Consider the following 26,157-nt stretch of genomic DNA (forward strand, 5'->3'; position numbering starts at 1 on the left):
CATACTCTGTCATCTTAAAATGGAAGGCACACGCAGTACAATGCAGTCCTAGATGTTCTTTTATTCTTCTCTTTTACTTGTTTCAGTCATTTGACTGTGGCACTACCTTAAAGGGGTTTCTTTAGTCAAAGAAATCAACTCCAGGTGACACAGCAGTCAAAAATCGTAAAAAATAGGGATTTTCATAGAAAAAAAAAGCACCTTTTTGATGTAAATAATTTTTGGTCTTAACATGGTCCGATTTGAATTTTTTCTTCTATGGAAGGAAGAGCAAGCCTTCTTCTATCATACTCTCAATTTTGGTCAACTTGTGCCGCAGGGTCTCGGAGGAGATAGTGTTAGTTGAAGGTTACCAAACCTGCCACACACACAGACAGACAACTTCAGCTTTATATGTATAGATTATCTCATAGCATCAATATTTTGATATAATTGTTTATTTTTAGAATGACATTGTAGGCTTGGTGTAAGAGACTGGATCTGGTCAGTCTGAACATAAAACAGGTAGACTATTTTGGGCCGGATATGGCCAGTTTAAATGTTAAGAGGTTAAAACAAAGTAGTACAGGTAGTTTCAGGTAGGTTGGTATTAAAATGATTAAACTGCTGCAGAGTATGATTGTAAGGCAAACCAGTATGGAATTGAGAAATGGACTTCTTAATCGTACAAACACACCTGAGCCAAATTGTAAAGAAATAAACAAGTTTAAACAAAGAAACGGGAAGAAAAAGAAAGAAAAAAAAACCCAATAAAGAAAAGTGTATAAAGAAAATATCACCTGCTACAAAATTCTTTGTCATAATCAAAGAGGAATTCCCATCCATGGCTGACACGAACACGAGACATTTGTTCTAGAATGTCTTTGACATCTTCAGCAGGCAACTAGAGAAATAGAAAAAGCAAAATGAGAACAATATTGGGTATTCTTTTAGAAAATAGCAGAGTTTTATATTTTCTGAATAGCTTTGACTGTAAACAAGAAAGGAACTAACCAAAGAGAATGGGACGAAGCAGAACTGCTTTAGCCTTTTAGTAATTAAACTGGTCAGCGGCTAACTGGCTTCTGTGCCAGTGGCACATAAAAGGCACCATTCGAGTATGATCATTACCAGCATCGCCTTACTGGCACTTGTGCCCATGCTAGCAGGGTGCTAAGAGCACCATCCGAGCGTGATCGTTGCCAGAGCAGCTAACTGGCTTCCATACTGGTGGCATATAAATGGCACCATTCAAGCATGATCGTTACCAGCGTCACCTTACTGGCACCTGTGATATTGCATGATTAATTGAATAAATAAGCATAACATTTGACAAAATAATCTGAATGCTAAAGGATTAACAGCTGAAATGGATGGACCAACTTACCTTTATGACAGAAGATATTTCTTTCCTGGTTACGTATCTGGTGTGAAGGAACTTCCACATCTGTAAAGGAAGAATATGTGGTTTACTTAATAGGGTTAGATAACAGCAGGGAACGGTGGGATTTCAAGGCAGAGACAGATTAGAAACAGTTACAGACCAATACAATGAGAGCACCATTTGAGCGTGGCCATTGCCAGTACCGCCTGGCTGGCCCTCAGTTGGAATTCTATCATTCTTAGAAATGCCAAACATTTCTAGATTCTGAGATTCTGATAATATTGTTTTGATAAGATGAAGGTACTGACCAGGTAGTCTCTTCCTCGACATAAATGTTCAGCAGATACACCACTGTGGGGGCTGGTTGCATCTTTCGGGTACAGGATTTCACTGAAATAAAACAAAAATTAATAACAATATTAAAACAGGAGCACAAACCTCCACCAAGGCAGCACTAATGCCCTCTCAACAATTACTCAGAGATGATTTTTAAAATGAGAATATCTGAAATAAACTCAACTGCTCTCAAAAGAATACTAAAAACGAACCCAACCACTCTCAAAAATTAAGTAAAAAAACCCGGAAAAATAACCCAGAATCCTTATCCGGTACCTGATCGATCCGAGTGGTAGCCATGGAATGTGAAGGTGGCTGTAGAAAATTTAGTAACAGCAATAAATAGTTTATCCTTATCTAATACAAGCCAAAATTAACAAATTCCCCATTCAATATAGTTATAGCCTAAAGGGAGATAATTGCGAAAGACTTGAAAGTTAACGTTAGATCATAATCATGTAAAGTAAATATAAGAAATAATCCAGAATGCTTGTCCGGTACCAGATCGATCCCAAAATCTAATCAGTTTGTGCCAGTCACGAGGCCAGACATCCCTGAAAGTTTCATCCGAATCCATCCAGCGGTTCTTGAGATATCTTGTCCATGGTCAAACAAATAAACAATACCTCCGTCTTTGCTAAGGCGGAGGTAAAAATAAAAACAACCTTACATAGTAATTGTGGTAGTGGTTATAGTAGTAGTAGTAGTAATTGTAGTAACTGCTGTTGTAGTAGTAGTAGTAAAAAAAAAAATCATTTCTAAAAAGGATCATTACAATTATACAAAATTATTGATGATGATGCAAGTGCGGCTATGCAGGGTTCAGTCCCACTGCGTGGCACCTTGGGCCAACCAAAGGCTTGTGAGTGGATTTACGGAAACTGAAAGAAGCCTGTTGTGTATGTGTGTTTGTCCCCTACTATCGCTTGACAACCGGGTGGTGTGTTTACATTCAGGTAACTTTGCAATTTGGCAAAAGAGACTGATAGAATAAGTACTAGGCTTTGAAAAATATTAAGTCCTGGGGTCAATTTGTTCGGCTAAAACACTTCAAGACGGTGCCCCAGCATAGCCGCAGTCAAATAACTGAAACAAGTAAAAGATATGTGATTTCCATGCTGGCATGAGTTGGAGCTTTCAACAGGATCCGACAGGTTCAGAGACTACATCGTACTGTAGTGTCCCAGTTTTGACAAACCTTCAATACCTGGATGGCCCTTCCTGAACACCTGATTCTCATTGTTTATGTGTAACTAATGCAAGAATAGAAAAGTGGAACGATGACGATGATGAGGAAGCAGGTTACAGGGCTGTGTATTCAATGAAAACTGTAGGTGCACAAGAGGCATAGTGGGGGTACGGATAAGATGACAAAGAGAAGGAGGACTTTGTATGCACAGGAGTAATTAATATGAAGAGATTTTCCCACCACAACAGAATTGAGATCCTGAAACCAAAGTGCCATGTACAAAGTGCTGGTGCCACTTAAAAAGCACTTGTGACAGTGACACATAAAAAGCACCTGTGATGAGGACATTAAATACACCTAGTACACTCTGTGGAGTGGCTGGTGTAAGGAAGGGCATCCAAGGCGCAGGAGTGGCTGTGTGGTAAGTAGCTTGCCAACCAACCACATGGTTCCGGGTTCAGTCCCACTGCGTGGCATCTTGGGCAAGTGTCTTCTGCTATAGCCTCGGGCCGACCAAAGCCTTGTGAGTGGATTTGGTAGACGGAAACTGAAAGAAGCCCATCGTGTATATATGTATGTGTGTGTATATGTTTGTGTGTCTGTATTTGTCCCCCAACATTGCTTGACAACCGATGCTGGTGTGTTTACGTCCCCGTCACTTAGCGGTTTAGCAAAAGAGACCGATAGAATAAGTACTTGGTTTACAAAGAATAAGTCCCCGGGGTCGATTTGCTCGACTAAAGGCGGTGCTCCAGCATGGCCGCAGTCAAATGACTGAAACAAGTAAAAGAGTAAACTGTGGAAACCAAACCAAAACACACTATGGAACGTGGTCTGGCCCCTGACCTTGCCAGTTACTGTCAAGCACTCCAATCCATACCAGCATGGAAAACAGACATTATACGTGGATGATGATGAATTTTCATAAACTAAACTCTTTCAAATATCTGACAACTTCTGGTACTGTGGTGGTTGAACTAACAGTGCAAAGCATTGAGTAAGAACTTGGGGAGCTGTTACCTCCTCTGGCAACAAAAATGGTTTTATCTGAGTAAAGAGCAGATTGTATGACGCTTGGGTGTGTAGAGTGATATTGTCTGGTAGTGAAACAAGGGCATTAAATGCAGAGGATATAAGAAAGTTGGAAGGAAATGAAGAAAGCGTGGATTGCACTGGATGTGTAATGTTAATATGAAGGAACAAAGACATTCGAATGAGTTGAGAGAAAAACTGGGCATTAAAGGAATCAAATGTAGTGTGTGCGTGAGAGAAGACTGTGCTCGAACAGACATGTGAAGTGACAAGGAGTCCAAGTGATAAGACCCTGCAATCAATGATACACACAGACACATTTTTTTTTTTTTAAACCTGTTCCCCTGGTGTCTTCAACATCTAAAATACTGCCTACTTTTGACAATACCTGAATATACCGCATAGCTCAGTCAGTAGAGCATCAGACTTTTATAGGTCAACCTTAAAAGTAGTCTGAGGGTCGCAGGTTCGTGTCCCTCTGCGGGTGTAAACCATTTTAGGCTTAGGAGTGGCAGTGTGGTAAGTAGCTTGCTTACAAACCACATGGTTCCGGGTTTTTGTCCCACTGCGTGGCACCTTGGGCAGGTGTGTTCTACTATAGCCTCAGGCCGACCAAAGCTTTGTGAGTGGAATTGATAGACGGAAACTGAAAGAAGCCTGTCGTATATATGTATATATGTGTGTGTGAGTGTGTATGTTTGTGTGTCTTGTCCCCCAACATCGATTGACAACCAATGCTGGTGTTTACGTCCCTGTAGCTTAGCGGTTCAGCAAAGGAGACCAATAGAATAAGTACTAGGCTTATAAAGAATAAGTCAATTTGCTCGACTAAAGGCGGTGCTGCAGTATGGCCACAGTCAAATGAAATAATTCTAATGCATTGGATGGAATCATTTAAAGCTGCCATGGATTTTTTTTCCTGCTATTTAATCCTTTTGACACCAACCCCCACCTGAGGCCACCCCTGGTTTTATGACACAAACTCCCTGTTTTAAAGTTAACTCAGTTAAAAACAATCTTTTACATGTTTCAGTCATTTGACTGCGGCCATGCTGGAGCACCGCCTTTAGTCAAGCAAATCGACCCCGGGACTTATTCTTTTGTAAGCCCAGTACTTATTCTATCGGTCTCTTTTGCCTAAATGATAAGTGACGGGGACGTAAACACACCAGCATCGGTTGTCAAGCAATGCTAAGGGGACAAACACATACAGACAAACATATATATATATATATATATATATATATATATACGACGGGCTTCTTTCAGTTTCTGTCTACCAAATCCACTCATATGGCTTTGGTCGGCCCGGGGCTATAGCAGAAGACACTTGCCCAAGGTGCCACGCAGTGGGACTGAACCCGGAACCATGTGGTTGGTAAGCAAGCTACTTACCACACAGCCACTCCTGCGCCTATATTCAAAATTTCATGGTAATTTACGTTCCAAACATCAACTGACAAAATTATTACACTAAATACTTAATTAGATTCAAAATAAATTGAAACAGAAATAATGATAATGAAACACCATCCGATTGTGGCCGTTGCCAGCCTCACCTGGTCCGTTGCCGGTGGCACGTAAAAAGCACCATCCGAGCGTGGCCGTTCGCCAGCCTTGTCTGGCACCTGTGTCGGTGGCACGTAAAAAACACCCACTACACTTATGGAGTGGTTGGCTTTAGGAAGGGCATCCAGCTGTAGAAACACTGCCAGATCAGACTGGAGCCTGGTGCAGCCTTCTAGCTTCACAGACCCCAGTTGAACCGTCCAACCCATGCTAGCATGGAAAGCGGACACTAAATGATGATGATGATGATGATGATGATAATGAAAAGATTAGGCAAAAAAATAATCAAACAAATAATGCAAAAACAGTGGCAATACCTTTTCACGACCCAACAACCTTGAACAAGAACAGCAACTTGCTGAAGGCATCGTATAACAGCAGTTGAGTCGGTTCCTTGAGGTAAAAGGGCCAGCAGTTGACGGAACCTGATGACTTTTGCTGGAGGAAAGAAGGGGGAAAAAAGAGAGAAATTAGGAAAGACAGCAATTCTACAAATTACATGGGCAAAAGCAAAGCTGTGGGGTTCAAAATGTAGGTTTTTGTAAATAGATGTGTCTGGGTTCAATCCCATTGAGTAGCATCTTGGTACTAAAAACAATTACTTAAGTCTTTAGTGGTTGACCAATGCCACTGGAAAGAAATTTGGTTAGCACAAACTGTTCAGAAGCCTAGCACATTATTTAATTGTCTAGGGGTTGTCTTGCTTTTCTGATGTCTGATGGGAAAAAGAGGTTAAAATATATTATCTTCAATGGATGATATACCATAAATCCTCGATTATAGTCTGCCCTCGAGTATAACATGCAGGGAATTTTTAGGGGGCTATACCTCTGAAAAACCTAAACCTTGTGTATAATACGCACCCATTCTCTAACTTGAGTCAAGGAGGTCTATATAACGTCCTTGGTTTGTAAAACTGTATACGGTAACGTCCTTTATTATTATTGTATATATAACATAATGCAAACGTGTAGCATTGTTGTGCATTTTGTTTGCAGAAAACAAAGAAATAACAGTAATAACGTTTAATAAATGTTGCTTATTGCAAGTTATGGATGATTCTTTTATGACTTCATTGCTTTCAGGCTTAGCTTAAGGTATTTTCACGCCCGACATCAGAAAATACATCTGAATAAACATTGCAGGACAGCAAATAGAGACTCGGACATTGCTTAGAAAATAGTTTTCATTTTTAACCTAATATATAGAACGCACAAGGGATTTTGACCTTTAAATTTGGGGGGGAAAATGCAGATTATACTCGAGGATTTACGGTATATCTTATGTTTTACAATGTTGCATCTTTTGTATAGTTTACACTGGAGACTAGTTTGGAAAAGTTATCATCATCATCATCATCATTTAACATCCGTTTTCCAGGCTGGCATGGGTTGAACAGTTTGACAAGAGCTGAACTAGGTTCCATAGTCTGTTTTGGCATGGTTTCTACAACTGGATGCCCTTCTTAATGCCAACCACTTTAGAGTGTACCGGGTGCTTATGGCACTAGCACCAAAAGTGTTTGCAAGCTGTTGGAGTGTTGGTATGTTACTAGAAGTTGATATTAAAAAAATAATAAATGCGCTCTTTTAAAGCTTAGCCAGGATCATGGGCCCGGTTTACCAGTTTCAATGGCGTATGTGTTCCCCAGCTGAACGGGACGCCAGTCCATCGCAGCGTTACTAATTTTTGCCAGCTGAGTGGACTGGGGTAACGTGAAATGAAGTGTTTTGCTCAAAGAACACAACGCGTCGCCCGGTCCAGGAATCGAAACCACAATCTTTCGATCATGATGGAACCTGGTCTGGCCCCTGACCTTGCCAGTTACTGTCAAGCACTCCAATCCATACCAGCATGGAAAACAGACATTATACGTGGATGATGATGAATTTTCATAAACTAAACTCTTTCAAATATCTGACAACTTCTGGTACTGTGGTGGTTGAACTAACAGTGCAAAGCATTGAGTAAGAACTTGGGGAGCTGTTACCTCCTCTGGCAACAAAAATGGTTTTATCTGAGTAAAGAGCAGATTGTATGACGCTTGGGTGTGTAGAGTGATATTGTCTGGTAGTGAAACAAGGGCATTAAATGCAGAGGATATAAGAAAGTTGGAAGGAAATGAAGAAAGCATGGATTGCACTGGATGTGTAATGTTAATATGAAGGAACAAAGACATTCAAATGAGTTGAGAGAACTCTAACCACTAAGCCACGCACCTCCACAGAAGTTGATATGGGCATGTATTATATAATGTAATTGAAGTTGATGTTGTTAATTACTTTGTAGTGTGACATGTAACAAGGCATAGTTCATAGAGAACAATGCCTCACAGAGGAGAAAGCAGGAGAATAGATACAAAATAATTGAAGAATAACATTGCTCATAACTCTTTTGATATCAACCTGCCTGAAACTGTCCTTGGTTCTATGATACAAACTTTTTGCTTTAAAGGGATTGAAAAATTATTAAAACCTTCCATGGATATTTTTGTTCCAAGCACCAACTTAAAAATGACGAAATTATTTTGGTAAATTCTTCATTATTTTCAGAATTAATTGAAACTGAAACAAATGCAGAATATTTCAACAGAAATACAGTAACAAAAGGGTTAAGCGAGAGATGAGCTGCTGGTTAAAGTCTTTTGGATATCTTACCATTGATGAGAAGAGCTTTCACCTGGTCTTGGAGCGGCATTGTACGCAGCTGACTCAAAGAGAGGATGTTGCTTGGCAGAGCTGGTTTCTCCCTGTTGTAATAAATAACAAACACAACTGTGATATACAGTGGCAACAAGAAGCACTAATTAAAGATTAATTTCATCACTAATGAGCAAATGTACGGACAACAGATTGGTAGAATAGTTAGAACATTGGTTAAGACTCTTTGCAGTACTTAGTCCCGATACTTTACATGTTGCTTGGGATTGAACTTACAACCTTACAATCATGAGCTGGATAACACCCTAACCACTAAGCCATGCACCTTCACAATAATAAAAATAATAATAATAATAATAAAAAAGGGCAGGACACTTTTTAACAGTTTACCTTTCATTTTTCAACCATAAAATAAACACAGCACACAACACAAACAAAACATAGCTGACCCCTTCCCCACACGCACACAGAAATTAATTCTACACAACAGGGGCCATCACAACAGAAGAACAAGATGGGTTCACAATACTTACTCCTCCTCCTCAGTAACAGGTGGCATTAGTTTCTCCAAATACTCCCATGGTGGAATGTTAAACTCACTGATGTCATGGTTTTTCGTAGCAAACAGCATATTTCTCTCTGCTAGTGATCTGTCGTCCTGTGAAAGAAAGGCAAAGCTTTGTGAGTGAACTCAGTAGACGGAAACTGAAAAGGAGTTTACCACATGTGTGTGCACATGTGGCGCTTGTCTTGAAGTTGGACGTGGCACTTGTTTACAAGCATCACAATCATAGAAGTGATGTCACTTGTCTGCAGTCTTCTGTTAAAAAACATGTCCAGCCAAGTGGAAAAATTGGGTTGTCCAGTAAGTTCATGCCGATTTTTAAAGGAAAGAAAAAGGTCAATAAATACTTGCCATTACATTTTTAAGCAACCAAATATGAACCATTTTGTCACACAATGCATCTCCATCTTTCCTTTAACTTGAAAATACCCTCTTCCCAGAATTCAGGTGGTTTCATGGCAAAGAATTCATCAAGGTATCTTTTTACGTCATCCAAGGAATTGAAATTTTTACCATTAAGACTATTCTGCAGAGACCTGAATAAGTGGAAATCTGAAGGAGCAATATCTGGTGAATATGGAGGGTGGGGTAACACATCCCAACCGAGCTGCAGCAATTTTTGTCTGGTTCCCAAAGCATCAAGTGCCAAAAATGAACTTTCTTATCTTCCATTATAAAGGGTTACAGAATTAACACAGGTTATAGGAACATAAACCTTCTTCCACGAAAAGATAGCTTAAGCTGTGCTCTAAATGGAGGTGTAGTCAAATCCTATGTTATGGACTCAACCATGTTCTAAAATAAGTCGAAAGATAAGCTACTATAAATTGGCATGAACTTTCCGGACAACCCAATATTAGCTACAATGTGAGTGATGGTTCAGTTAGGACATCCAATTGTAGAAAATGTGCCTTAATGAATTCCATCCGACCCATGCAAGAATGATGACGATTATAAGACTTAACCCTTTAGCATTTAAACCGGCCATATCCGGCCAAAAGTATTCTGCCTGTTTTATGTTCAAACTGGCCAGATCTGGTCTCTCACACCAACCCTACAATATTGTTTTAAAAATTAACAGCTACCTCATCAAAATCTCATAGCTCCAAGATAATGCATGATTAATTCAAAACAATGTGGATAAAGAAGCATTAATTTTGGCAGAATAATGCGAACACCAAAGGGTTAAAGGTGAAAAGTGTTAAGTAAAATGACTTACATCCCTAGAATGGTATCTAAGGTCTACCCACTGTTCTTCATCTCGCTTCTTCTGGTAATAATCATATGATGCCATGCGTCTGGCTTTTGCTTCGACAGTTTCATGCCGGGCAAACTTCAGCCGAACAGGTTTAGCTTCCTCTTCTTCCTCCTCTTGAGAAGATTCTGGAAAACATAATGAACAATAGAGGGAACATGCGGGACGAAGATGCTTGACAACCGGTGCTGGTGTGTTTACATCCCCGTAACTTAGCAGTTTGGCAAAAGAGACCAATAGAATAAGTACTAGGCTAACAAAGAATAAGTCTTGGGACTGATTTGCTCGACCAAAGGCAGTGCTCCTGCATGGCCGCAGTCAAATGACTGAAACAAGTAAAAGAGAAAAAAAAGAGTTTAGATGTTGGGATTCACAGCAGAGGAGAAAACATGCCAAGCTAAGTAAAATCATGGTTGTCTTTGCATACAAGCATGTCCCCTGCATCCCTTTCTAGCTGAGCATTTCTGACCTTGCAGGCTGGTGGGTGCTGGTGCCACGTAAAAAGCACCTGTACCAGTACCATGTAAATGCACCCAAACCAGAGCTGCATGTAAGCACCCAGTACATTCTGTAAAGTGGTTGGCATTAAGAAGGGCATCCTGCAGTAGAAACCCTGCGAAAACAGACATGGAACCTGGGCAGCTCTTCAGCAGGCAAGTTCCCATCAAAAGGCAGCGAACTGGCAGAAACGTTAGCACGCCGGGCGAAATGCTAAGCGGTATTTCGTCTGCCGCTACGTTCTGAGTTCAGATTCCGGCAAGGTCGACTTTGCCTTTCATCCTTTCGGGGTCGATTAAATAAGTACCAGTTACACACTGGGGTCGATGTAATCGACTTAATCCGTTTGTCTGTCTTTGTTTGTCCCCTCTATGTGTAGCCCCTTGTGGGTAGTAAAGAAATAGGCAAGTTCCCATCAAACTGTCCAACCCATGCCAGCATGGAAAACAGACATTAAATGATGATAATGAAAACAACAGTGACTATTTAAACCAATATTGCCTAAATTATCAATACAAGCAAAAAGAAAATGACTGACAAGTCTAGAAATAGGATTGAAAAAGTTGACAAACATTATGATTGTTTGTATGTTGTTGTCTTTTATCTTTTACTGGTTTCAGTCATTAGACGACAGCCATGCTGGAGCATTGCCTTTGGTCGAGCAAATTGACCCCAAGACTTATTCTTTGTAAGCCTAGAACTTATTCTATCATTTTTTTTTGCCGAACCGCTTAGCCACGAGGACGTAAACACACCAGCATCGGTTGTCAAACGATGTTGTGGGGACAAACACAGACACACAAACATACATATGTATATATATATATACGATGGGCTTCTTTCAGTTTCCATCTACCAAATCCACTCACAAGGCTTTGGTCAGCCCAAGGCTATAATAGAAGACACTTGCCCAAGGTGTCATGCAGTGGGACTGAACCTGGAACCATGTGGTTCGTAAGCAAGCTACTTACCACACAGCCACTCCTACGCCTGTTAATATCTTTTTTATCTTTTACTTGTTTCAGTTATTAGACTACAGCCATGCTTGGGTCAGCATCCTGAAGAATTTTAGTCAAATGAACCAACCCCAGTACTTACTCTTTCAAGTCTGGTACTCATTCTATCGGTCTCTTTTGTTGAACTGCTGTGGTTGGTATTATGAAAGGTATCCAGCCATTGAAACCAAGCCAAACAGATGACTGGAGCCTGGTGCAGATTTCCAGCTTACCACCAGCTCCAGTCAAACCATCTAACCCATGCCAGCATTATTATAATCATTTAATGTCTCTTTTCAATGCTGGCATGGGTTAGATGGTTTGACTGGAGCTGGTGGTAAGCTGGAAATCTGCACCAGGCTCCAGTCATCTGTTTGGCTTGGTTTCAATGGCTGGATACCTTTCATAATACCAACCACTTTACAGAGTGTACGGGGTGTTTCTTTTACATTGAGATCTCTGGAGATATGCTGTGACTGCGAAGACCCAACAAATAATGTGAGTTCACGGCTGTTTCCTGCACCAGCTTCACATAACCAGCCCCAGCCCATCCAAAGTACCTTGGATCGTAGGGCAACCTGCTGTGCTTGAGGTGACCTATTGAGTCAAGTACATGAACATCAAAATAAAAATCAAATGGGAATTGTAGTTGTGATACTCATGCCAGTGGCACATAAAAAGCACCATCCAAACGTGGCATTGTTTTAGCCTTCAAATGACGCCACCCCACTGGCTAAGCGAGCAGGCCAACAGAAGAAAGAGTGAGAGAAAATTGTAGTGAAAGAGTACAGAGGGGATCCCCACCATCCCCTGCCGGAGCCAGGTGGAGCTTTAGAATGAATAATAGAACATATGAAAAAAATGAGTTCATTCTGAGCATTTTTGATGGTTGCTGGGATGTAGTTTTGTAGTCTAAGCAGAATCTTTGACTGATTGCCAACCTATGCTATCACAGATTAATTCAGGATAAGTGTAGCATGGAACAATTGAGTGTTGTGTTATTCCAGATCAGTGATAAATGAGGAAAGGTGTGTAATGTGAAGTGAGAATCCATTTATGATATACAAAAACTCCAGAAGACAAAATATAAAAACTGGAAGGTCAAAGATGGTGTTTAGTGGGTCGAATATTAAGCTCATGGTTTTATTGTTCTTAAATGCTTCACTTACCTCCTCCTTCACTCTGCTTAATATTGAGCTTTTGTTTAGCATCTGCTCTGTCCATGTAAGAGAATGATGGCCTGACTTGGGCCATGGCATACAACGGAGTCAAATGAAACTCATCTACAAAGAAAAACAGTTTAGGGTGTTTAGTTTAGGATTTGAATGAAATCAACTGAAATAAGCAACAGTAATATATTTTAGCATTTTTAGATTAACTAGCAGTATAGCCCAGCGTTGCTCGGGTTTCTTTTCCTTTCGACCCTTTAGAATTGAAATTTTTGAAAAGTAAAAATTTTGCATTATGTAGCTTGTTATTCTCTTTAAGTGAACATTTTTTCTGGTTGAAATACACCGAAAAATGGCGACACAGCAGTAAAAAAATCGTAAAAAATAGTAGTGTCCTCACAATTAAAACAGTACAATTAGGGGTGTGTATTTACTCTTGAGGTGTCTGTGTGAGGGTATGTGTGTATATCTACATCTATCTACTCAAACACACATAAAACACTCAGTAGGGTGGTTGGTGTTAGGGAGGGCATCCAGATGTAAAAACCCTGCCAAAACAGACACTGAAGCCTGGTGCAGTCTTCTGCCCAGCCAGCTCCAATCAACCCGTCTAACCCATGCCAGTATGGAAAATAGATGTTAAGTGGTTATGATGATACACACACATTTTGAGTTACAAGCAATTCTAATAATGCAAACATTTACAGATGTCCCTTCCTCAATGCAAGTGTTTCATTAAGCATGTGTGGCATCAGTAATGTTTATATTACTAAAGCTGCTTCTAATTCAAAATTCAATTTTGTTTTACTGGTGCAGTGCTGTTGCACATCAGCAAATGGGTTTCATAATGTCTACATATACACCACAGACCAGCACCAATTTGAAATATTGATATCCACTTTTCTTATTCACCCTGGAGCTATTTGTTTCATCTATGTTTTGGGTTATTCTGATTTTTAACACTCGACATCTTAAAAGGTTTTTATACGTATATACATATACATATATACATATAGATATACACATAAAAATATCGTGTACATTAGAACACATGAAGAGGCTTCCAAATAGGAAAGCCTTCTACTAGAAAGAGCAGTAGAAAACCATTAATTATGGATAAATTCTCGAAAGGATTTAATTCTCAATCCTTTCGAGAATTTATACATAACTAGCAGTATCGCTCGGCGTTCCTGGGGTTTGTAAGGGAAATAACTATATAAGCATTTTTAGAGATGTAAAGTATAATAGCCATCTCAATATGGCTAACCACAAAGGGGGGGGGGGGGGGTTACTGTAGCTTTTTACGTTCTGAGATTTAATAATACATTTTTAGAGAGTTACTTCCCTTATATAATAGCAAAAAAATGCATTAAAAATGGGAAAAATTGATGGTAAATTTTTTTTTTAAATCGTAGGCTCATCGTAAACGCGCGCTAATACCCAGAAGGACTTGATATGAATCACGACTATAAGATACGCACTTTTGGTTACACCGCACTGCAAAATGTGGGAGTAGTTAGGAATCTAAATCGAAGGGGACAGACACTCACACAACTACAGTTTTATATATATAGATTAGTGGTTTGAGTTTTCTACTGCTCTTTCTAGTAGAAGGCTTTCCTATTTGGAAGCCTCTTAATGTGTTCTAATGTACACAATATTTTTATGTGAATAATATATAGTCTATTGACTATTTTTTTGTGCTAGGCCACTGGTAATAATAATATATAAAATTCTTATTACCCTAATATTATTTAATATGTTTATATATATATATATATATATATATATATATATATATATATATATATCATCATTTAACGTCCGAATTTTGGATAATTGTTTATTTAGCACTTTCATCTAATTTCAGAGATTCATTAGGAATGATATTTTTTTGTGGAGTTGAATTGGGAAGAGAATGTTCTTTGTTCTTTCAAATCTATGTACGTGGTGAATTTTTGGAGGCTTGGTTAGAAGAATAAAAAACATAAGACAGACAAGACAGCATATACACATACATGATGTACCCAGAAGGTGATAGACTTTATCTGATGTGTTATTTTAACAACTGCTGTAAGGATGGAAGGCAAAGTAGACCTTGGGAAATTTGAGTTCAAAATGTAAATGGATGTAATTAAATATAGCAAGGCATTTGGCCCATCATGCAACCAGTTCTGCTATAAATAAAGGGCACCAACAACAATAAACAAAAACATGAACAATTCCAAATATAGTTATAACTTACTATCTTTGTAAATACCAACAGCGTATCGATGGGTGGAGACTGATGACGGTCCGGAGGCAAGAATGGTTTTGTCCATGACATTACTAGAGGAAGAAATGACAGGTTTTCAGTTGACTATATCAAAAATGATATATATAATAACAGCGATTAATTACAACAGGTAATTTAATTAAGCTATAGGAATCCAGGGAATCCTGTTGAAGATAAAAATAATCAAATGGCAGAAAATAAAATCAAGTTTACGAGATTGATGTGAAAGAGAGAGAGAGAGAGGGGCAGAGTTTGAAGGGTGTCTGTTTATTGCAGGAACCACTGATACAACCATTGTGCTGTGTATGGTCCAAAGCATGCAATGAGGTTTTGAGGCGAGTTGGAAAGTGCCAAGAGATTTAGAAAACAAGGGTTTTTAATGCACCTCAGTTGTGCAAAAACAATTTCAACATTTGTCAGCCACAGATGTCACCATCACTTTTAACATCAACCAATTCCCTACTCAAAGAAGAAGAGTAAAGACCCCCTTTCGTCATGGATGATCATGGGATTGCACCTAGAAAGTTCCCCTCTGAGACACAAGTCCGGGCAAGGTTGTTTATGGAAGACCAGCAGTCGCCCATGTATACCAGCCTCCCTTCTCCGTGCCACTGATGTTATTCAAAGGAAAGGCAAAGGCTGATACAGCTTGGCACCAGGGACGTTGCAACTCACTTCTACAGCTGAGTGAACTGGAGTAACGTGAAATGAAGTGTCTTGCTCAAAAGAATGAAGAATTTAGGCAAAACCAACAAGATGGTGTTTGGGACTATAAATTTACATGAGATTTAAAATTTTTTACTTTATACTTGTTTCAGTCATTTGACTACGATCATGCTGGAGCACCACCTTGAAAAATTTTAGTCGAACAAATCAACTCCAGAATTTATTTTCTCAAGCCTAGTACTTATTCTATTGGTCGCTTGTGTCAAATTGCTAAGTTGTGGGGATGTAAACACAGATACAAAAGCACACACACAGGTATATACATATAATGGGCTTCTTTCAGTTTCTGTTTACCAAATCCACACACAAGGCTTTGGCTGACCTAAGGCTGAAGAAGAAGACACTTGCCCAAGGTGCCATACAGTGGGACTGAACCTGGAACCATATTGTTGGGAAGCAAGGTTTTAATGTAGAATATTTTAAACAGAAAGTTCAATTCATAGAACCTAGGGTGGTCTCAGGTAAGTTGGGATCAAAAGGGTTAAACTTTCCACAAATAATTTTAGGCAAAGAATGTTTTCTAAATGATGGACAGAGATACCTGACTAAATCCTGAACAAATTTCTGACTATTTTCACCTGGGTGTGTATTTAATTAGAAATACAGACACTTAAATGGGTTAATGAAGCATTAATACAAACAAAAACTATTTACCTGTCAAAGAAGTTCTGTTCAGAAGGTTTATATCGACCGTCGACCATGAGGGCCATCTGTTCACCTTTGCTGAATGCATAATTGTTGCTCTTTGTATTAACAGGAAGTTGGATTTCAATCTGAAGGCCATACGAAAATAAAATTTCAAAAATTAACAACAGAGAAAAATAATTCCTAAAATAGGAACAAGGTCAGACATTTTGGAGTAAAACTAAAGGCGATTGTATTGATCGCAGTACTTGAGCGGTATTATACTTCATTGACCCCCAGAGGGGGCAAAATTGACCTTTGTGTGATTTGAACTCAGAATGTAAAAAGCCAGAATGAATGCTGTGAGACGTTTTCCCTGATGCTCTCACAATTCTGCCAAGCCAACACCCATAATAATAATAATAATAGTAATAATAATAATAATAATAATAGTAATAATAATAATAATAATAATAATAATAGTAATAATAATAATAATAATAGTAATAATAATGATAATAATAATACTAATACTACTACTAATAATGATGATGATAATAATAATAATCAATAAGAAGAGTGTGATGCAGTTTGTAATAGACTGTTTCGTTTTTATATGTAGTTTGCAAGATTCTTTATGTGAATTTGTGTGTTGAAGCATATTTTATTGTGTCCGGGGAGAGTCATTCTCTTTTAATGTTTATTAATTTAATACACTCACCAGTCGGATTTCCACACATTTCCTTATTATTATAACAGACAGAATCAACGACTATTGAAAAGGTTGCAAGTTGCAACGAAAATTTTAATAAAAATAATAAGTAAATGAGTGGAAATCAGACCAGTGAGTGTGTTAAACTAATAAGGCACTAAAAGAGAATGACCCACCCCAGACACAATAAAATAGATTGTTTATTTAACAGTTTGAATGATATTTCAACAGATTGTCTTTCTTCTTCATTTTGAACTTGAAGACAGTTGAGGTCGAAACACAGTTCAAACCATGAAATAAACAATCTATTACTCATTGCATCACACTCTTCTTAATGCCGACTTACCTTCTTGGTGACACGTAAAAAGCACCAACCGATCGTGGCCGTTGCCAGCCTAACCTGGCCTCTGTGCCAGTGGCACATAAAAAGCACCATCCAATCGTGGCCGTTTGCCAGTCTCGTCTGGCACCTGTGTCGGTGGCATGCAAAAAGCACCATCCGTCCGTGGCACGTAAAAAGCACCCACTACACTCCTGGAGTGGTTGGCGTTAGGAAGGGCATCCAGCCATAGAAACATTGCCAGATCAGACTGGAGCCTGGTGCAGCCTTCTGGCTTCCCAGACCCCAGTTGAACCGTCCAACCCATGCTAGCATGGAAAGCGGATGCTAAATGATGATGATGATGAGTGATATAATAATAATCATAATAATCCTTTCTACTATAGGCACAAGGCCTGAAATTTTTGGGGCAAGGACCAGTCGATTAGATCAACCCCAGTGCATAACTGGTATTATACATGTACCTCCTCCTCTCTCCTGCACACTTGTAACAACAAAGAATAGATTTAGCTTTTTTTATTTTTTGTCAGTCAGATAAATTGGAGAAAATAGGTGGAATAAAAGTTCAACTAAGGACCATTTCTTCTATATTTCAAGGAACATTTTTGAAGTGGCTGATGTCAGGAAGGGTATCCAGACATAGAAACCCTGCCAAAGCAGGCATTGGAACTTGGTGCAGCCTTCTGGCTAGTCAGTTCCTGTTGGACCATCTAACTCATACCAGCATGAAAAAAGGGATGTAAAATGATGATAATGATTGTCTATCATAAGTGCGAGATGAGAGGATTGTGATAACTTACCTCTTTCTGAGTTGGTTTCACCTTCACACTTAGAGGTTTGATGTCTTCATAGGTCAAATGAGAAGGTCGAACAAGATACTGGACAACGGAAAAAAAAGAAAAAAAACACAAAATAACAATGTTGGTTTCATGAAAAGAATTTAGTGAACAAACATATGAAATGGTTACTTGATAAACACACATCTATATATGGAAGCACTCCGTCAGTTACGACGATGAGGGTTCCGGTTGATCCGACCAACGGAACAGCCTGCTCGTGAAATTAACGTGTAAGTGGCTGAGCACTCCACAGACACGTGTACCCTTAACGTAGTTCTCGGGGATATTCAGCGTGACACAGAGAGTGACAAGGCCAGCCCTTTGAACTACAGGTACAACAGAAACAGGAAGTAAGAGTGAGAGAAAGTTGTGGTGAAAGAGTACAGCAGGGATCACCACCATCCCCTGCCGGAGCCTCGTGGAGCTTTTTAGGTGTTTTCGCTCAATAAACACTCACAACGCCCGGTCTGGGAATCGAAACCGCGATCCTACGACTGCGAGTCCGCTGCCCTAACCACTGGGCCATTGCGCCTCCACATATATATACACACACACACACACACACACACAGTTGTCATTCACAGGTACATATGACCTTATACCATAGTTTCACTAATTGTTTTAGGTTCCAATGGAGATAGAGGCAGACAGAGACATCCTCTAGACCTTTATCCCACCCATGACCCTGTGGAACATCAAGGATGTAAGAGCAGGAGAGAGAAGGGGGTGGGGATACACCAGCAGTTTGAAGTTCTTTTAAAATCTGAATTTTCAACTGTTAGCAGATAACAAATCCTCATCCAGACAGGTTCCCAATGCTGGATGTGTTCAAGAACTAAATGAAGGGCAGATTTTCAATTCCAGGGTCATCCCAATTCCAAAAAGGTATAATATGTCTATGTAGGGGCAAATGAAGACTGAGGTACAGGGGTCCCAGACAGACGAACAGACAAACTTCTGTCATCATCATCATCGTTTAACGTTCGCTTTCCATGCTAGCATGGGTTGGACGATTTGACTGAGGGCTGCACCAGGCTCCAATCTTGATCTGGCAGAGTTTCTACAGCTGGCCGCCCTTCATCATTATAGATATTCAAATATGAACTTCATTTATAACAATATAAATTGCTTTTACAACTTTCAAAATCCAGAGAAAATGAATTTGCAACTTTACCTGGAGAAGATAAAGGTTTTCAGCCAAACTTTTAGATAAATAGACATCTACCTGGGGAGAAAGACAAAGAAAAAAGATATAAATGGTACATAAAATGACAAAAAGACGAGTTTTGCATTCAAGATTTCATTTTATGATTTAATTAGTACCTGTACCTTACAAATTCTAAATCCAGTTGTTTTTAATAAACACTAGCTGAATGTTTATGTAAATTTGGAAATTAGCATTTAAAAGTTTGGAATGTGAATTTTTATAATTATCATTATTCAATTAGCCATGTGTACCAAGATTTTACCCCTTCACATCATCATTGTTTTAATTTTTTTCATGTTTGTGTGGGTTAGACAAAATTTGTTGAGACAAATTTTCTATGATTGGATGCCTTTTCTGCCACCAACCTCACTTTCTTATGAAGACTGGAAAATGAACAACCGCATCGGTACAACAGTGATGCTCACAAAGGCACATGGCTTAGTGGTTACGATAGTTGGCTTACAATCGAAAGGCCATGAGTTCAATTCCTGGCAGTGTATTGTGTCCCTGAGCAAGACACTTTATTTCATGTTGCTCCAGTCCACTCAGCTGGCAAAAATGAACAGTGCGCAGGAGTGGCTGTGTGGTAAGTAGCTTGCTTACCAACCACATGGTTCTGGGTTCAGTCCCACTGCATGGCACTTTGGGCAAGTGTCTTCTACTATAGCCTCCGGCCAATCAAAGCCTTGTGGGTGGATTTGGTAGTGGAAACTGAAAGAAGCCCGTCATATATGTGTATATATATGTGTGTGTGTGTGTGTGTGTGTGTGTGTGTGTATATGTTCGTGTGTCTGTGTTTGTCCCACCAACATCGCTTGACAACTGATGTTGGTGTGTTTACGTCCCTGTAACTTAGCGGTTCGGCAAAAGAGACCGATAGAATAAGTACTAGGCTTACGTAAGAATAAGTCCTGGGGTCGATTTGCTCAACTAAAGGCGGTGCTGCAGCATGGCCACAGTCAAATGACTGAAACAAGTAAAAAGTGCCTATATTTCAAAGGCCCAGTCTTGCTGAATTTCCCTGAGAACTACACTAAAAGGTACACGTGTCTGTGGAGTGCTCGGCCACTTGCATGTTAATTCCCACAAGCAGGCTGTTCCAGTGACTGGATTATCTGGAACTCTTGTCATTGTAACGACAGACTGCCCAGACGCTCGTTTTCAACTAACGAACAGTGTCAAGACAAAGAAGACACAAACAAGCAAAAAAAAACAGGCTTCTTTCAGTTTCTGTTTACCAAATCCAATGACAAAGTTTTGACCAGTGCAGGACAAAAGAAGATACTTGCCCAAGGTGCCATACAGCCATGTCTGCAACACCATCACTAAATATCTCACTATAATATCCACAACCACTGAATATTGCATCTTGACTCCATATAAGAGAGAGACAGTAGCCCCGCAAATCTTAAGTGCTTAGGGTCTAAAGGATAAATAGATCAAGTCATTATGGTTAATATTTAGTTTTAAACTGTTGTAGGTTAGTGCCTGAGAGAGAGAGAGAGAGAGAGAGAGAGAGAATTCCAGTCACTTCTGGGGGAGGGTTGGATTAAAATATTTAGTTAACCCTTTTGTTACCATATTTCTGTTGAGATGCTCTGCGTTTCTTTCAATTACTTTAAATATAACAAAGAATTAGTAAAAAAATTAGTTTATCATTAAGTTAGTGTTAGGAACATAAATTGTGACTAAGGTTTGGTGGAAGATTTTAATTCAAAACTTATGAAAACAAGACATTTGTACTACAGAACCAGAGGCGGTTTCAGGCGGGTTGGTATCAAAAGAGTTAAAGAGGAACAAACAGAGTGAAAGATGAAGAACAGTGGATGCAGTCAGAGGCAGATTTGGATGGAAATAGCAAAGAGCGAGAATATCAACGGCAGGTAGCAAAAACTCGTGTAGTCGTGGCCCAGGAGTTAGAGATGATGGTTTCAGATTTATAAATAAAGACAATCAGAAGATATAATGTTGTGATTCTCATGCCTATTCCACCATCATTAAGGTCATGAATGAAGCCATTTCACAAGGAATTTGAAACAGTCGCAGACATGGTCCACAAAAGAGTTAGAAAAAGAGCAAGACTACAGGTATGACAAAATAAATTGTGTCAGGTTTATAAATACAGGAGAAGTGAAAGTGAAGTTTGTGGCATTCATGCCTGTTTCAGAGGCATTAAGGAGTTGAGTGAAGCAGTCTCAACAGGAAATTGAAATGTAGCTACAGACTTGATTTCACAAGAACTTCTTACTGCTTCAATACGGATGATCACCATTATCCTATAGATGTGGCCCTGAGCTGCCAAAGCCTTCGATTCCTTTTGATCCTCCTCTGTAGTGCATATCACATCTGAAACAGCAGCAGCAAGTACCGTAAATCCTCGAGTATAATACGCAGGGGATTTTTAGGGGGCTGTACCTCTAAAAAACCTAAACCTTGTGTATAACACACAACCCTTCTCTAACTTGAGCCAAGAAGGTCTATACAACGTCCTTGGTTTGTAAAAATGTATACGGTAATGTCCTTTATTATTATCGTATATATAACATAATGCAAACGTGTAGCATTTTTGTGCATTTTGTTTGCAGAAAATAAAGAAATAACAGTAATAACGTTTAATAAATGTTGCTTATTGCAAGTTATGGATGATTCTTTTATGACTTCATTGCTTTCAGGCTTAGCTTAAGGTATTTTCGCACCCAACATCAAAAAATGCATCTGAATAAACATTGCCGGACAACAAATAAAGACTCGGACATTGCTTAGAAAATAATTTTCATTTTTAACCTCGTATATAGTACGCACTAGGGATTTTGACCTTTAAATTTTGGGGGAAAAATGCGGATTATACTCAAGGATTTATGGCAGTTCAGAACTGAATATTATCAAGCTAAGTCTTCCTTATTTCAGATGACACCCACCCTACCCCAATACACACAGACACACCCCACTTAACTCAAATTGATTAATTAAACAAGCCCATAACCATCCTACCATATTTTTTTTTCAGGAAAAGTCTACTCTCGGCTATAATAGTCAATGTCCCCACTGCCCATTTTTTAAGACAGTACTGTGATTTAAAAGAAACTTGGCTTCTATTTCTAGCAGGTCATGATTGCACAGAAACTCCCTTGTTGGTTTCCACGGAGAATGGCTTTTGTTAGTATTGTGATGGATGTTGTTTTCTTGTATCACTATGGATACAATAAGTATAAATACACACAAATGGCTGAAAGAATTACATACTACCCCCACCTCACACATATTGAATATGATGGGATTTTGTACAGCTAAATTTCACTCAAAGTATTGGTCAACTTAAGGGTAATAAAAGTAATAAAAGGATGTCAACATTGGAATTGAACTCAAAGCCACCTAGTTGTGAAGCAAACTTCTTAACCACTCGGCTATGCCTGCACTGTTAGTCAAATTCTGCTGCCCAGCATCATTAGATGAAGACATTGTTGACAAGTCATCCTAACGAGACGTCTGCGTTGGCTGGGTCTTGCCCTCCATCGTCAACCAGGAGAATTCATCCAAGAAGCAATTGCCCCAGCTCCCCTTCAGGGTTGGCGAAAGCGATGTGGTGGACAACGAAAAACCTGGCTGATGACAGTCAAGGCTGATCTGGAACCCAACCTAGGCCCCCATATCTACGGCATTCACCGCTGGAATAAGGAGTGGTTGGAGATCACGCGGTCGTTAGCCTCAAATTGTCAGGTCTGGTCAGCGTTTGTGAGAGATGCAGCATTGAGGATAAATGAAGCCAGCTCAACCCACCCCGGGTGAATGCTGTCTCAAGCCAAAAAATTGTTGATGATGAAAGCAAGGAATTGAAATGGATAAATAAAAATTATTTCTAATGTAAGTAGAGACTCATCCCAAATTTTGGAGGAGTAAATGGGTCATTTGTATCAAATTAGGTGTTATATTTATCCAAAAAGGGGAGGATGAGGGAGGGTTCAATATCATCATCATTTAGCATCCGCTTTCCATGCTAGCATGGGTTGGACTGTTCAACTGGGGTCTGGGAAGCCAGAAGGCTGCACAAGGCCCAGTCTGATCTGGCAGTGTTTCTACGGCTGGATGCCCTTCCTAACACCAACCACTCCATGAGTGTAGTGGGTGCTTTTTATGTGCCAGACGGGGCTGGCAAACGGCCACGGACGGATGGTGCTTTTTACGTGCCACCGACACAGGGGCCAGGCGAGGCTGGCAACAGCCACGATCGGATGGTGCTTTTTACGTGCCACGCAATAGAATTTGAGCTCAGAATATCAAGCAGTGTGTGTGTGTGACAAGAGAGGAATGGGAATTTAGAGATGTTGCCAAATGGTTAGTTTATATTTGTGAATCTTGTCCAGATTTTTGTAGGATTAACTTGGCTCCAAAGACAGAGTCAAAGAGAATCGAAAATAATGGCAGAGAAAAACAAATTATATTTGTCCTTTCAACCACCGATTAACAAGGACACTTTTATATACAGTTTAGATAAAACAGACATTACATACATAAATATTTGATGCATAGAAAAAAAAGGGAGGGGGTTTCTTAAATTGCAGACTGATTACAAAATAGTGATGACGATAAATCTACACATTTAAAATTGTGTGCGTGTGTCATATACATACACACACACACATATATATATATATATATATATAGAGAGAGAGAGAGAGAGGAGAGAGAGAGAGAGAGAGCGATGGGTATATATATATATATATATATATATATATATATATATATATATATATATATATATAATATATATATATATTATGTATTAATGTTTGGTAGCAATGAAAATCATTCTCTATATCTCAATTTATGCTGAAGCTACCATCAAGATATGAGGATATATGACAATGTTTACATCAAAAACATTTTTTCTTGAAGGCAATCTTACGGTTCGCTTCCTTGAAATTTTCAAAGAACAATAATTTTCCATTTTCGATCCGGACTCCATCGGAGAAATTGAAATAGCAAAAGAGGTGCGTTAACAAAACACGTGTTTGAACTTATGAATAAAATGATTTCTCAGATGAATGTGTTCTAGTAAATAATTTAACACAAACGACACATTCCCAACATCTAGTCTTATCAACGAAAGGCAATGATTTTGAGAGGGTTTGAAATCGGAATATTTAGTTACCAAACTGTATGTGACAGAATCTTAAATGCCTGGTTCTCGTATCTTAAACATCACCAACACACAAATGGTTTTCTTTCTTTACATTATCATAAAACAACCTCAAAACAGCGATATAATCGTGCCTTAGATTGTTATAAGACTAGAAACCAGAAAAGAACGGTGTATTCATTAAAATCCACCTCAGTATATGACTGGTACGAACTTAAGAGATTAAAAAACAACGACATCCCGATGTTATTTGGACACAGAATGGAAAAGAAGAAAAGTAAATATCACAGAATAATTAGTTCGGACCTCAACTGTTTGCAAATAAATTATCCTTGATCAAGATAACGATGTTGTGGAGATCATGTAATTGGGAAATGGAATGCCGTCTCTCTATTACTGGAAAGTAATTAATTCAATTAACTACAAGGACTTAATTAAAGTGAAATATCCAAAGTGCGAGGAATCGACCGGCGAGGTTTCAATTCAAAACAACGAATTACAACGAAAGATTAAGGCGCGAACCATTCACTGGCGGCTGATGCTATTAACTCACAGATCAGATCTTGCTTTGTGTCAGCCATACGAGGCATTTACCTCCAGTTTTCATTAAATAAATCGCAATTAAACCCTAATTAAACTCACCTCGTGGACAACCGGATCGGCCTCGTCCGCCATTTTACTTTGAAATGAACGAAATAACATTTTGACTTCCGGTTGGCGCAAAACCGGACTTCCGCTGATTTACGATATAAATGGGACTTACCTCCCCTCTATCATATGTATATCCATCGCAGCCTGCTTGTCTCTGTGGGTGTGCAGGTTCCCTTGAATGACTGAGGTTTGTAACTTTTTTAAAAATTCTTTTTAAATGGTTGTATTTCTATTTGGGCGGAAAGGTATTCTCCTTCGAAGCTCTGTATATATTCGAACTGTGTTATATTAGGTTTTATAAAAAAAAATGCGGTGCCCCAGCATGGCCGCAGTCTAATTACTGGAACAAGTAAAAGAAAAAAAGAACATGTTTCTCTCTTATGCATAAAACGTCTTCATATGGTTTAAGGCTACTTGTGGTTATGTTCCAAGTTTTTGTTTTAAATGCTAATTTTTTTAGCAAAACGCAAAATGTCTATGTTCTTTCCTCTTTTTCCACACACACGGCATAAATTTTTTTTTAAGTGTTTACAAAGTTATAGAAGAGGAGGGACAAAAAACTGAAGTTATCTATTTTTGCAGAGTTGTAATTTCTGCTGTTGAAAGCATGCAAAACAGTGAAGACATTGCAACTTTTGACGCAGTCGATAATTTCCGACGCTATTATATAGGGTTACCATCATTTTAATTTTTTCTTTTTTTTTACTCGTTTCAATCATTTGACTGGCTTTGATATTTAAATGATTGAAACAAGTAAAAAAAAAAAAAATTTTAATGATGGTAACCCTATATAATAGCGTCGGAAATTATCGACTGCGTCAAAAGTTGCAATATCTTCACGTTTTGCGTGCTTTCAACAGCAGAAATTACAACTCTGCAAAAATAGATAACTTCAGTTTTTTGTTCCTTCCTCTTCTATAACTTTTTAATATTTATCGCAAAAAAGAAAAATAATTCAGATTTGTAAGCAATAACATAAACCCTGTTAGTTGGCTGAGTTTTGTCACCTTTTTGT

At 38.9% G+C, this 26,157-nt stretch overlaps 1 protein-coding gene across 1 annotated transcript in view; it reads right to left on the reverse strand.

The window, feature by feature from the left end:
- The window catches only part of LOC115223196 (DNA-directed RNA polymerase III subunit RPC5), a 39,806-nt gene extending 14,564 nt beyond the window's left edge, over nt 1-25,242 (reverse strand). The window contains exons 1-13 of the mRNA XM_029793653.2: nt 25,134-25,242; nt 19,322-19,372; nt 18,109-18,186; nt 16,287-16,405; nt 14,877-14,959; nt 12,632-12,745; nt 9,934-10,097; nt 8,683-8,807; nt 8,147-8,238; nt 5,807-5,927; nt 1,672-1,753; nt 1,367-1,426; nt 780-883 (exon numbers count right to left, since the gene is read on the reverse strand). Coding sequence (XP_029649513.2) covers nt 780-883; nt 1,367-1,426; nt 1,672-1,753; nt 5,807-5,927; nt 8,147-8,238; nt 8,683-8,807; nt 9,934-10,097; nt 12,632-12,745; nt 14,877-14,959; nt 16,287-16,405; nt 18,109-18,186; nt 19,322-19,372; nt 25,134-25,193 — 1,253 coding nt within the window. The 5' untranslated portion in view covers nt 25,194-25,242. The remainder of the gene's footprint in view (nt 1-779; nt 884-1,366; nt 1,427-1,671; nt 1,754-5,806; nt 5,928-8,146; nt 8,239-8,682; nt 8,808-9,933; nt 10,098-12,631; nt 12,746-14,876; nt 14,960-16,286; nt 16,406-18,108; nt 18,187-19,321; nt 19,373-25,133) is intronic.
- Between the last annotated feature and the right edge of the window lie 915 nt (nt 25,243-26,157).

Source organism: Octopus sinensis, linkage group LG22, assembly GCF_006345805.1.
Source record: "Octopus sinensis linkage group LG22, ASM634580v1, whole genome shotgun sequence".
NCBI lineage: Eukaryota > Metazoa > Mollusca > Cephalopoda > Octopoda > Octopodidae > Octopus > Octopus sinensis.